The sequence below is a fragment of the Crinia signifera genome, chromosome 4 (assembly GCF_055691185.1).
Source record: "Crinia signifera chromosome 4, ASM5569118v1, whole genome shotgun sequence".
NCBI classification, from domain to species: domain Eukaryota; kingdom Metazoa; phylum Chordata; class Amphibia; order Anura; family Myobatrachidae; genus Crinia; species Crinia signifera.
In genome coordinates this window covers 79,528,765-79,542,543 of record NC_139220.1, presented here as the reverse complement: position 1 = coordinate 79,542,543, position 13,779 = coordinate 79,528,765, and the positions used below count along the sequence as shown (strand labels likewise).

Here is a 13,779-nt window from a genome sequence, read left to right as displayed (position 1 = left end):
GGCTCTAGACAGTGTGGCTGACTGCAGGATTGCAGACTCAGTCAGTGTTTGTGCCGGGCCCGGGCGGGTGCCGGCGCCCACGCAGCCCCTGCTCCCCCAAGCGGTAGCGGGGGCTGCCTTACAGTATCTACGCCCTTGTCCCTACAGCAGACATACAGTACCTTAACCTATAGAAGCATGCTCCCTACAGCAGACATACAGTGCCTTAACCTATAGAAGCATGCTCCCTACAGCAGACATACAGTACAGTACCTTAACCTATAGAAGCATGATCCCTACAGCAGACATACAGTGCAGTACCTTAATCTATAGAATCATGCTCCCTACAGCAGACATACAGTACAGTACCTTAACCTATAGAATCATACTCCCTACAGCAGACATACAGTACAGTACCTTAACCTATAGAAGCATGCTCCCTACAGCCAGTGGTGCAAGTAGGAAAAACGACTTAGTGGTACTGTGCCGCGCACCATAGGCGTGCGTCCAAAATTGGGCGTGGTCAGGGGTGTGGTCATTACACTAGGGGGAGTGGCTACAATATTGCTCGCCGAAGGCACACGGCCAAAATTGACACAGTAATGCCTGCTATGCGTCACACACCCAATACATATGACCCATGCCATAATGCCGGTTACACATTATGCCCCACACCATAATGCTCATTGCACCGCACAACTGATGCCCATTACTAATATACCCCCACAGTGCCAGATATGCCCCCACAGTGCCACACATATGCCCCCACAGTGCCAGATGTCATATGCCCTACAGTACAACACATATGCCCCCAGTGCCATATATCATATGTCCCACAGTGCAACACATATGCCCCCAGTGCCAGATATTATATGCCCAACAGTACAACACATATTCCCCCTGTGCCAGATATCATATGCCCCACAGTGCAACACATATGCCCCACAGTGCAACACATATGCCCCCAGTGCCAGATATGCCCCCACAGTGCTAGGTATGCCCCCACAATGCCAGATATGCCCCCCACAGTGCCAGATATGCCCCCAGTGTCAGATATGCCCACACATATGCCCCCAGTGCCAGCCATATGCCCCCACATTGCCAGACAGAACTATATATGCCCCCACAGTGCCAGATATGCCCCCAGTGTCTGATATGCCCAGCCATATGCCCCCACAGTGCCAGACAGAACCATATATGCCCCCACAGTGCCAGATATTCCCCCACGGTGCTAGGTATGCCCCCACAATGCCAGATATGCCCTCCACAGTGCCAGATATGCCCCCAGTGTCAGATATGCCCACACATATGCCCCCAGTGCCAGCCATATGCCCCCACAGTGCCAGAAAGAACCATATATGCCCCCACAGTGCCAGATATGCCCCCAGTGTCAGATATGCATACACATATGCCCCCAGTGCCATCCATATGCCCCCACAGTGCCAGACAGAACCATATATGCCGCCACAGTGCCAGATATGCCCCCACGGTGCTAGGTAAGCCCCCACAGTGCCAGATATGCCCCCACAGTGCCACACATATGCCCACAGTGCCAGAAATGCCCCCACAGTGCCAAATATGCCCCCACAGTGCCAGATATGCCCCCCACATTGCCAGATATGCCCACCAGTGCCACACATATGCCCACACAGTGCCAGATATGCCCCCCACAGTGCCAGATATGCCCCCAGTGTCAGATATACCCACACAGTGCCACACATATGCCCCCAGTGCCAGTCATATGCCCCCACAGTGCCAGACAGATCCATATATGCCCCCACAGTGCCAGATATGCCCCCAGTGCCAGACATGCCCCCACAGTGCTAGGTATGCCATGTATGCCCACACAGTGCCAGATATGCCCCCACTGTGCAAGGTATGCCCCCCCACAGTGCCACACATATGCCCCCAGTGCCAGATATGCCCCCACAGTGCCAAATATGCCCCCACAGTGCCAGCTGCAGAACAGCACAACTCACCGTTGGTTGCTGCAGCCTGGTCTCACTCTCTCCCGCTCCAGCCGCTGCTTCCCCCCGCCGCCATCTCTGCGCCGCCACCTCCGCGCCGCTGCTGCTGCTGAGGGAGGGGAGGTAGAGGAAGGAGAGACGCGAGATGCGCTCCCCGCCCCTCCCCTCCATAGGAAATCTGCTGTGGTGGGGGGCAGTGGACCTGTACAGGCCAAGCCCCCCGCAACTTACATATGCGCGCATGCGCACAATGTTCCTGGGGGGTAATTTCTTATGGCGGTACGGGGTACCGGCACCCTATGTTTTAGTGGTACGCCGTACCACCCTGTACCGCCTCTCTTGCAGCACTGCCTACAGCAGACATACAGTACAGTACCTTAACCTATAGAAGCATGCTCCCTACAGCAGACATACAGTACAGTACCTTAACCTATAGAAGCATGCTCCCTACAGCAGACATACAGTACAGTACCTTAACCTATAGAAGCATGCTCCCTACAGCAGACATACAGTACAGTACCTTAACCTATAGAAGCATGCTCCCTACAGCAGACATACAGTACAGTACCTTAACCTATAGAAGCATGCTCCCTACAGCAGACATACAGTACAGTACCTTAACCTATAGAAGCATGCTCCCTACAGCAGACATACATATACCTTTACAGAAAATTATTCAACCGCTTTGAAAATAAATACAAAATAAAGACATGTATTGCTGCATTTAGATTAATACAGTCTATAAAATACATAAACTCATGTGGACGCAGTTACATTCAGTGTCCTTTTCAATTTGATTTTGACTATATAATCGAATTGAAAAACAGTATTTGCAGAAGTCGAAGCAGATTCAATCCCGATGTGCGGATCGGAGCAAGTTCCATGCTGCTCAATGCTGCATCCCAGTCAACCCCCGGCCAGCGATATGAAATCAGTATCGATGGCCGCCGGGGTCAAACCATGTATAACAGAGCATTATAAAGAACGAGAAACATTTTATACAAAATATTTTTCCCCACAACAGTCAGATAAATAAACACATATCTGTCCATAAACTGTAAGATTAAGCATCTGTCATTCACATTGTAAGAAGCATTGCACATATAACCTCACCTTTGCCTCCAGATGGCATTGTTGCAACATCATCACTGCCTGTTCTTATTCCATTGTTAAAGGTATGTCCGTCTGCTGGCTGGAGCTGCCAGTTCAGGCCAAGGAGATGCATTGCTGCAGGAGAGATAAGGCGATGAGAAGTGAATATAAAATGCATAAACTGCTGGCAATGTCGCTAGCAGCTTGTACCTCAGCCCTCACACAACTAGGAGTGGGACAACAATCGTATAGCATTCTCTGTGATTAAAGTGCAATACATGTACACTTTAGTATTCAGTAATCTGCCTTATTATATATTTTATATTTAGAGAAAAACAGAATTTACAAAAAATACAGAGAAATCTGATCAACCGCTTTTTAAGGCTGCTTCAGTGCTTTCTGCACTCTGCTCAATCCACTGGCAGGTCAGATGTCAGCATATCTCTGAACCGCAGTTGAATCATATACTAGATTGTTAAACTACAGAGATACTGTATTTAGGGAACGTGACAAATACTGTTCAGCAGTGGCGTAACTATAGAGGGTCTAAATGCTATCAACCCCGGGGCCTAGAGGAGCCCGAGAACACAGCAGGCAATCCCCCGGACCTTCTTAAAGTTGCTGCGCCTGGGTAGTGATGGTGGCGATGCCTGTCCTGTGTGACTAGTCAGCAGCTACTGTGGTCTCCTCCCCTTTCATACCCTGCCACGTGTCAGCGGAAGACCAGGTGGCACACACGTTAACAGGAGGACCAGATCTGACATCGCTGAGACCCGACACAGGTGCTGCTTTCACTGAGGTGGGTGGGGGTACCGAGCGAGGCACACAGGGGGTGGCTGCTCTAATGCGAAAATGCATCTTCTTAATTTATAACCCCCCTTTACCGGGGAAGCGTTGCGGAGGGGATCGCCAGTTTTGCTGAGCCCCCTTCCCCCCCTTTCTAAAAAGGGCCAGTCCTGGTTCCCTATATCCGAGGGACAAATGAGTAGGGGTCCTCCATATTTTAGTAAATAGCACTGGACCCAAACAGCCAGCAGTGTAATGCCACAGCCGGGGGAAACTAGTTCCCCTGACTGTTCAGCCCAGGCCGGCACCCTGGGGGAGTGGGGATCCCAGCAATAAAGGGGTGTTCAACTTCCCCCTCCAGCATACCCTCTGCCTGGAAATGTAGTTTTTTTCCAAAGGTGCAATCCCTAATGTAGTGAGCTGTGCATGTCTATGTCAGGGGTTTGGGAGGCTCTCTAGGTGAAACTGCATTCAGTGGTCTGGGGTGAATCCCAAATGGAGGGTGCTGTATTCATGAGTGTGTTGTCCCCTCCTCTCTAGCTCCCTTGCTCTCCCGTCTCTGATCCCCCTCTCCTCCCTTCACTTCTCCTCCTCCTCTCCTCGGCACCTATTTGTTGTATACTTTTGAATATCCCCCCCCCCCCATACCCTTATGAATCCTGCATTTGCCTCATCCCTACTGCACCTATCAATCTACAGTATATGACAGGCAGTAGTGGCAGGCAGAGACATTACTGTGTGTCTTTGTGAATCAGTGGTCAAAGTGGGCTGGTATGTGGCGGTATGGCATAGCAGGACATCTATCCACTTACCCGGAAGTGAATGAACGTGTGCAGAGGTGGCTGCACTTTCCTAATGCACCACATCCCATGACTCCCTCAGCAACACTACTGTGCCTCAGCTACAATACCTGCACACCATGAGCCTCTACCGTTTCTCCCCTGAGATTGGCTGCCTGCCAGTGGCTCTCAGCGCCAAGGAGCATGTGTTGAAGACTTAGTGCCAGGGAAAGGGAGCTGCTGGGGTGCAGGAAGAGGAGACCTAGTACTGGGGAAAAGTGTGGCTCCAGGGAGTAGGAGCTGCTGTGGACCAAGAAGCGTACACCCAGTGCCAGGGAGATGGAGGAGGAGATGAATAGCATCAGGGAGAGAGAGCGTGCAGCAGACGCAAGGGCAGAAAATATGGCGCTACCATCGCTGCTGATCATGTAGCATGCACACTGATGACAGGACGAAAAAGGGAGAGCAGGCTTATACTCCTCTCCCTTCTCCTTCCATATGTCCCCTCCTCCTGCTCTCCCTTCGCTCCCCCTCCCCTGCTATACCTTCTCTGATCCCCCTCTCCTCCCTTTACTTCTCCTATCCTCCAATTATGCTCTCCCTCCACTCCTCCTCCCCTCAGCTCCTTCTCCTCAGTTCCCTGCCGATCTCTATCCTCCTCTCCTCTGAATCCCTTCCTCCGCTTCCTCTCCTCTGCTTCCATCCTCCTCACCCCCTCTCCTCCCCCTCCTCCCCTCCCTCATGTCCACTTCTGATCCTCCTCACCCCCCTCTCCTGCTCTCCCTTCTTTGCTCCTCAACTCTCACTCCAGCTCACCTTCACTTCCCATACTCCTATCTTCTCCTCTGCACCTCCTGAGTTCTCCAACCTATTATGATCCCCTCCCCTCTCCATCCTACTCTTCTGCTTCCCTGCCTCCTCACCCCATCTCCTCCACTCTACCCTGTCCTCACCTCTCCTTCACGTGCCCTCCTTCTCACCCCCACTCCTCCTCTTTCTTCTCCCCTGCTCCACTTCTCCCTCTCCTCCACTCTCTCTGTCCTCTTTTCCACTCCCTTGCTCACTTCTCCCCATCATTTTCCCAAACTTCTCCTCTCTCTCAGACTGCAGGGGACCCTGTGCAGGGGTGCAGGAATAGAAGACCCAGTGCTGAGGAGATGGAGGAGAAGATGAATAGCATTGGGGGAAAATCACTGCAACAGGAGCAAGGGCAGAAAACACAGCGCTACCATCACTACCAATAATGTAGCATGCAGGGCCGATTACAGGAGGTACACAGCCCACTCTTGTACTGCTATCCCTTCTCCTTCCATACGCCTCCTCCCCTCCTCCTCTCCCCCTCCCCTGCTCTCCCTTCTCCACTACCCCCTCTCCTCCCCCTTTCCTCTCCTCTGCTCCTCCTCCTCTGCTTCTTTTCCTCTGCTCCCCTCCTCCTCTCCTCTGTTATCCCTCCTCCTCTCACCATTTCTCTACCTCTCTATCACTCCCTTTCTCTCTCCCTTTATCCGAACAACCCCCTTGCCGACATGGGATAAGATTGGCTCTTATCTCTGCTGCTTCTGGGCCCATGGTAGACTTGGAAAGTAAATAGCCTGCTATAGGGCTTCATCCCATAAATGAACTCTGCGTTCTCTCACTGCTGTCATGATCTCTGTCCCTGCCTCCTTGCTGTCTCTCTCCTGTGGCATAATGTGAACTTTGGCTCATTCCATGTACATTTTGACTTATTCTGTGTGGCATAATTTGTGACTCCTCCTGTGTGAATTTTGGACTTGTTGCATGTGGCATATTTTATAAGGGGCACAAGTACTAGATAGCATAAGGGGTTCTACTATTGTGTTTCATAATGTGTATAAATGGTATATGGTGTGGTACACTACACTTAGGGACACGCCCATTTTGAGTGGCCACATCCCCGTTTTCCAGAGAGGGCGTTCACATAACTACAGCCATCGTTTATCCAGACCCCCACTTTTCCACTTTTGTGAATAAGGGACACTACTGTGTGTCATAACATGAATACCCAAACTACTGTGTATCATAATGTGAATAAGGAACACTGCTATGTGATGTAATGTGAATCGAACATTACTTGCGGTATAATGCGAATAAGATTGTGCTTCTGTGTGGTGTAATTTGAATTTAGGGGTCCTTTAATTAAGAGGTAGGGTGCAAATCTGTAGCTTGCAGGGGGCGCCGAACTTCCTTGCACCAGCCCTAACCCGCTGCATACAAATTGGCAACTGCAATGCCATTTGTGTACACCTCTGAATCAGGCTATAAGCTACTATGGTAACTATTGAAGCTTTTTTAAGTATAAAAACAACACCATTGATACTTGGGGAAACATTTTTACTGATATGGCAGAGATTGAAGAAGCATGAACACTACAGACTGCAATTACACCTATTTCATAAATCTTTGGTACACAATGACATTGTGAATGTATGATGTCTTTCCCAGTTCAACAGCCGATATCATGAGAGAAAAGCCTTGGAATAATTGTTTTGTTAGTGAGCAGTGTTTGGTGTACGTTTCAAGCCCTACAGCATACCCCCCCCCGCCCACCCCCTTTCTCTGGCTCTGCGACATATGTAGGTCAGGCCAGACATGTGTAGGCATGCAGGAAGGACCAGAAAGCTGATGGCATTTTTCAAATATCTGAAAATGAAAACTAAATGTGAGATCTTTGTGGGAATTAAAGTTGCTAATTAATTAATTAGTTGGTAAATTTAGCAAAGGAATCATTATTAAATTTTAAATCACAGGGGTTATTAAAATGAAATGGTGTTGTGTTATGGTATACATCATCTGGGGCTATACAGAACAATGAAGGTTGTGGCAATATTTAGAACAGTTTTATCTTGTTATATGATAGAAGTCCATTCGTTTTCTCCCGCAAATACAAGGTGTTTAAAAATGTATGTGGACAATGGACAAAAAAGGTGTTTTAGGAAATTCACACCTTATTCTTTATTTATCATTTGTACTCCAGAATGTATATTACTCTCAGCATTTTAGGGGCTGTGTACTAAATGCTGACAACACTGTCAAATGTACTTGTTATGTGGCAAATCTGATGTGGACCTGGTCGGAATAACACATGCCCAGACTGAGCTTTTTCAGAGATACGTGGTACTGTCAGGTCTCACACAGGAGCTGGCAGGGTTTTGAAAGTTCCGCTGCTGGAAGGCAGAGCTCTGTCATGCTGAGCATGTGTGTGTAATGGGCAGGCGATATACACAAGTACCGGAACGTGTAAGCTCACTAGTCCCCGTACAGCTCCTGGCCAGTCTGAGGGTAGAGGACACTAGTAGCAACCAGAAGCTGGCTGTAGGGGTCTAGGCGTGACCTGTGCTGGGTATAGGGGGGTCAAGCACAGGACTCCAACCCTCCTCTGGCCTGCAGTGTAAATATACAGCACCAACTCCTCCTCCCGGTAACTACATTTCTGACCCCACAAAGCATCTCAACCCTTCGTGCCGGACTGATTCACCACTTTCTCCTGCCTGTAAGTAGCCACATGAGTCCCTGATGCCATCACTGTGCACAGCGAGGCCGTCTGGTGGTTTCCTCATTACTGCTGCTACTAGTTACATACAGAGTCCCAGGATGGCAAGTAGGCTGTGGTTGCAGCAAAGTATATGGAAGAGGGGGTACAGAGAATGAAGTATATGGTAGGAGGGTAGGAGCCCTGTATATAGAGGAACTATATGGAGGGGTTTGGGGGTGCACTGTATATAGGGGTAGTATAAGGAAGTGTAGTGTGTGTGTGTGTGTGTGTGTGTGTGTGTGTGTATGTGTGTGTATTGAACAGAGCTGAGTTGGTTTAACTTTGGATCCCACTTATTAAGGCTATAATTAAGTGATACTGGTAAAAAGAAGTTTCTAACTAGCTGTCCTTAAACCTGCATTTTCTGTGCATAACTATTTCATGTTTTGTTTCTACAATGTGTGTAATCCAACTAAAAAAAAAAAGACCGGATTACTGCAAAGTAGTGTAATTGACTCTAGGGGCAGTATTCAATGAGAAAGTTATCCTTGTTTTATGGAGAATTTTTGTTTTTTTCGCCTTGGACGGAGCATTTTGCTCTCCAAAAGTGAGCAACCCTATTCAATGTGAAATATTCTCCGTCTTTCTAAGTGATTTTCTCCGTGTCTCTCCGTGTAGCAATTCTCCATCTTTTGATGGGGAGCTGGAATGTGAACTTTTAAACTAAAAGTTTTTTTTTTTTTTTTATTTTGGTGTCAAAAAATCAGGTTTTTTTTTCTGTTAAGGGGCATGTTATTTTTATTCATGTGCTTATAGCACATGAATATATATTTAATTTAAAAAATATATATTTTTTTCTTTTTTTTCTTTTTACACAGTGCAGCCAGCAGGGGGCCGGAGCGCTCGAGCCGCTCATTAGATATTCATATATTCACTGCACCCGATCGTTAATATGCACGATCGGGTGCAGTGAATACTGGGTCCCCCGCTGGCTATAGGGGGGGGGGCAGCCTGTGCTGCCTGGGTCCTGGGGAGCCCACCTCCCCTCCACATTCCTCTGGAGCAGCCAGGGATACTTTAATCTCTTTGGCTGCTTCCGTCCCCCGGCTCCCTGAAAGCTCCCTGCCGCGGACGCTCATCCGCTGCAGGGGTTAAGACTCGCCGTGAGTGGCGGCGAGCATCAGCCACATTGAATAGTGGGTAAAGTGCCGTGACGGAGAATCTCCAAACATGGAGAATCTCAGCTAAAACACAGAGAGTGCATGGAGAGCGAAATAAAACGCTCTCCATGCACTGAGAACTTTCTCATTGAATACTGCCCTAGGTGGTGTTCTCTCTCTCCCCAGCATGCTCTCTCCATATGCAGCAAGTGTGAAAGAGTCAGATCTAGCAATATCCCTGATTTCACCAATCCCACATTACACAGCGGTTACATTTCTAGGGGGAGACAAAAAATAAAATAAAAAGAAATAAAAAAATATACATTCAAATGGAATCATCAATATAATTTCCCTGCATTGGTTATTATAAGGCACAATAATCCTTATAGCTACATGCATATTAAATAAGGTTTCTCGTGGCCGTTTACACAATACGACACAATACATGAACAAGTCCTGACACGTATCAGTGTCTTCTCTTCAACAAGTACAGGAGATCTTGCAAACTGCTTTGGGGCTCATCTATATTTCGATGTAAGCCATTTTATGACATGCCTCTCAGATGTAGTAGTCCACATCCCTACTTCTAGGCGCTACCTTCCAGGGCCTCCCAAAGAGCCCCCCAATTCTGGTGCCTGTCTGTGAAAAACTTTCTCCAAACTAGGTAAGTACAGTATGGTTACATTTCATTTGGAGGTTATTCCATAGGCATCACATATAATATGCTGAGTTAGAAGAAAATAAGTATCACTCTGGCCAAAGGGGCCCCTAAGGCAGGAGACACTGACGCCCTGGGCCCCCAACTTAATCTGTTCTATATATGGAGCTAGACACGCCTTTTGTTGGTGCATGACATTGACAACGGGCGCTGTGGAAAATTTTGATACCAACTAAAATCTCTCTGAAACTAGTTTTCAAAAGTAGGCAAGTTTGCTTTAACATCATCTCAAAAAGTCATTTGTCCCATGAAGCTGCCTCTAGTGGCCGCAGCACATATAACTGAGGTGAGGAGCAGCCCTACTCTTTTATTGTAAAGGATACACACAGTGACTAAATCCCTGTTTGTGGAATTTGCATTACTGCACATGCACTGTTTAAATATTTCTGCACAAGCACAAATAGGTATACTGTACATGTTTTTGGGGACCAGGCACAGTGGTGAGGTGTAATTAGAATATCCGGCATCCTCCCCGGTGCTCAGTTTGTTCATCCAAATCAAAATCCATTTGGCATTCCATAAAAAAAAACCATGAGCACAGTCTGCAGATACAGTTCTGTGACATCACAAAATTACCGGTAGACCCCTCACACTGCTGCTGATTTGTAAATGCCCCCCAATATGCTGAAGTCATAGGAAATGCTAATGATATTTAGCTTTTCCAATATTTTTATTAGCTGCTTCCTGAAAACAAGTGTATGTATTTTTCCATTTGTAAGTCAGTACCACTTGCTGTGCGGTCTGCAGCCAAGTCAGACACTTACAGTATCCGAAGTACAAACATTGAATGCAATTAGCAAATTAATTGGGGCAATTTGCATGTGTATCTCTTTGCCGACAATTTGCCAGGATTGTACAGGCTTGGCGCATTAGATCTGCAGATGGCTACCTGTGACAGCAGCAACAATGATAAAAGCTAATGTCTTCATGTATTAACCGTTTTAGGGCATGTTACTCATGATATAGGCTCACACGGTGAAAAGTGGTTTCTTTACATTGACTTCCTATCTGCTTCAATATGCTCAAGATAAGATAACTTGCTTATTTCTTTGTACAATGTTTCCTACCTATCTACAATAAACACTAATATTATTACTTGATAATTATTAATAATTAATATTATTGAATTATTGTAAAAATATCTGTAAATGATGTAGGTTGAGTTTATGAGCCCAGTGGAGCTTTGCGATGCTCCTCCTTCCATGGATTGCTAACACCTGTCCATTTCAGTGCTGCATCTGCAATTGATGGTAGACGACGATATTGTATACTGATACTGATGCACTGGCTGTTGTCACACAGCGGAGTTGGAGCCCTACCAATCCACTGCAGGTTTTTTGTCTTTTTACGTGGAGAACCAAACTTGCCTCTGGTTGACTGGGTTGAACTTACCCTTCTAGCCAGGCCTATTCTCATACTGTATTTCATAGATGTGCTAGGTTTCAGCCCCATTTACCAGTGCAGAATATAATCATTACCATTACCAGGTATAACATGCACATAATGTCTATATGTGAGCGTATAAATAAATACACACCTAAATATGAATGTACTATATACTGTATGTCTTCATTGTCAATAATAGTTTTGTAGTGGGTGGCACTTCCCAGGGACTAGTGATCCTTCAAACTGTGCAAAAAAAATTGGTTTATATGGCCATTTTTTGCAATATAATTGACATTCTTTAAAAAACAGTGGTACGCTGGTCTCCATTGATCTGCATATACTGTATTTGGATTGGAAAACCTACTCAATTTAAGTATGTGGTTCAGCACCCACATCAGTGCTACTGGAGTGTGCAGTTTTTCTACAATCATCCTATATACAGTGTATATATATATATATATATATATATATATATATATATATATACACACACAGTATATATATATATATACATATACACAGTATATATATATATATATATATATATATATATAATATTTGTTCAAATTTTAATGTTACTTCACATCAAGTTTTTCATTGCACTGGTTGACGAATTAAGAATTGAAGAGGCAAATGGATGATATGTAACACTTTTCTTTAAAAAAAAATATTTTTAATCTACAGATCATAGTAACAATGTTATTTAAATGTTGGTAGTCTATGTACTGACATATTTAATTGGATATGTTTTTAGTGGATAAGGATGTTTTTGTCTTTCTTCAACCATAGCGTAGCACCTTTATCCACTCGCCTCTTCAGCTGAGAATTCCAATTACCTGAAGTTGTTTAATTGCACTTTAATTCCAAGAAAAACAAACTGTTAAATATTATTGGCCCCTCAAAAAGTCTGATGTTTCCGTTATTAATATTCACTCAGTGATTAATGAATGTATTTGCAAGACTATAAGACTACATCAATAATTGTTACCAAATCTGTGTTGGTATTATTAGAAATGCAAATATCTGCTGTCAACAAGTTTGTCAGCTGTTTTGGAAGTGGTGACAATATAACTTACCCTTCGTATTGCCCTATGCACAGGAGACAATGTTTGTGCTATTTGTAATGGCGATATAGACGTGAATAATACATTTATTAGTTCATTATGTCCCATTGCTGTGTAAAATATTGATTTTATGTTCATACTGTACTTGCATGCTTTATAATTGCTCATTTACATTTACGCAATTACAAAGATATATTGACTATGTTAAAATTTACTTGTTTTACTTTCTGTTGAACAATTTTACCCCTTAGAGGCAAAGTCATTAAATTGTACATTTACCTTTCAGCAGACAGCTCCCCAAAATGAGAACCCCTCATACCAATACAGAGGTCAGAAAAACTTTGAAATAAGTTAGCGAATATAGATGCACAATACAACGTTCGTACTCTCAATACAAATGTGGAACCTTTTTCCTTGTGACTGAAAATGAGTGAAATGGTTTGGTTTTTGCTTTGCTTTTCTCTGTTCTCTGTTAACAAAGATTTGTTCTATATACAGTAGTTGCGCAATGTGTGAATTATGTGAAAGGTTTGATGGACAGTTAGTGAATGTTCCTGATATTTATAACCCTCCTAATGAGAAAAATGGTCAGCAAAAGCAAGTGTCTGCGTGTCCTTCCGCCGGAAGTTCTGTGCATTCCACACGGCAACTTCCGGTTGTGTTCTGCCGATAAGATGCACACTTCTGCTCTTACTGAATTTGGCATCCGGTATTAGTGGTTGTATCGATTGGTTGCAGCTGATATACTCCTGTAGTGCCATTTATCTTGAGCGGAAAATACATTTTGACAGTGGAAAACAATCTTTTATTTGCCCACTAAAAATTCTGCTCTCCTCTATTACCATCTCTATTGTTATAGTAGTCATAGTCATTTCCATGTGTATACATAGGGGACAATATTTATCAGTTATTCGGCAGCTGTTGTATTACTACAATACCTTGTAATGCCATTTGAGGATGTGAATGTTACACATTATTTTCTTTCAAAGGTCATTCATCTCCTATATGTATCCAATGTCATCTTCCTCTATGGCCCTTTCATTGATACAGTTAAAATAAAGAAACTAAATAAAGCAAACATTCTAGAATCAATATCTGGAATGTTATACTGGTGTTGCCTTCTAGAAATGCCAGTTCAGCCACACAGAGAGACCAGGGCTAGTCAAGAAGCACAACTTCCCAGTACTCTGCTCAGCTGTCTGTCACAAGGAGACATGGGCTGGCCAAGCACCTCCATTTTCTTGCATACTGCTCGGCTGGCTGACATACAGAGATAAAGTAGGAAGGGGGGGGGGGGTACTGCAATGCCCCTGAGAGTCATGAACGGTCAAGACAACAAGAGCTGGGCTTCTATA

General features: G+C 45.3%; 1 protein-coding gene across 13 annotated transcripts in view; it reads right to left on the bottom strand.

The window, feature by feature from the left end:
- TENM2 (teneurin transmembrane protein 2) overlaps positions 1 to 13,779 on the bottom strand; it is a 2,252,147-nt gene that overhangs the window by 310,842 nt on the left and 1,927,526 nt on the right. For all 13 annotated transcript variants that reach the window (XM_083181867.1, XM_083181872.1, XM_083181875.1 and 10 more), the window contains one exon: positions 3,060 to 3,173. In XM_083181867.1, coding sequence (XP_083037993.1) covers positions 3,060 to 3,173 — 114 coding nt within the window. The remainder of the gene's footprint in view (positions 1 to 3,059; positions 3,174 to 13,779) is intronic.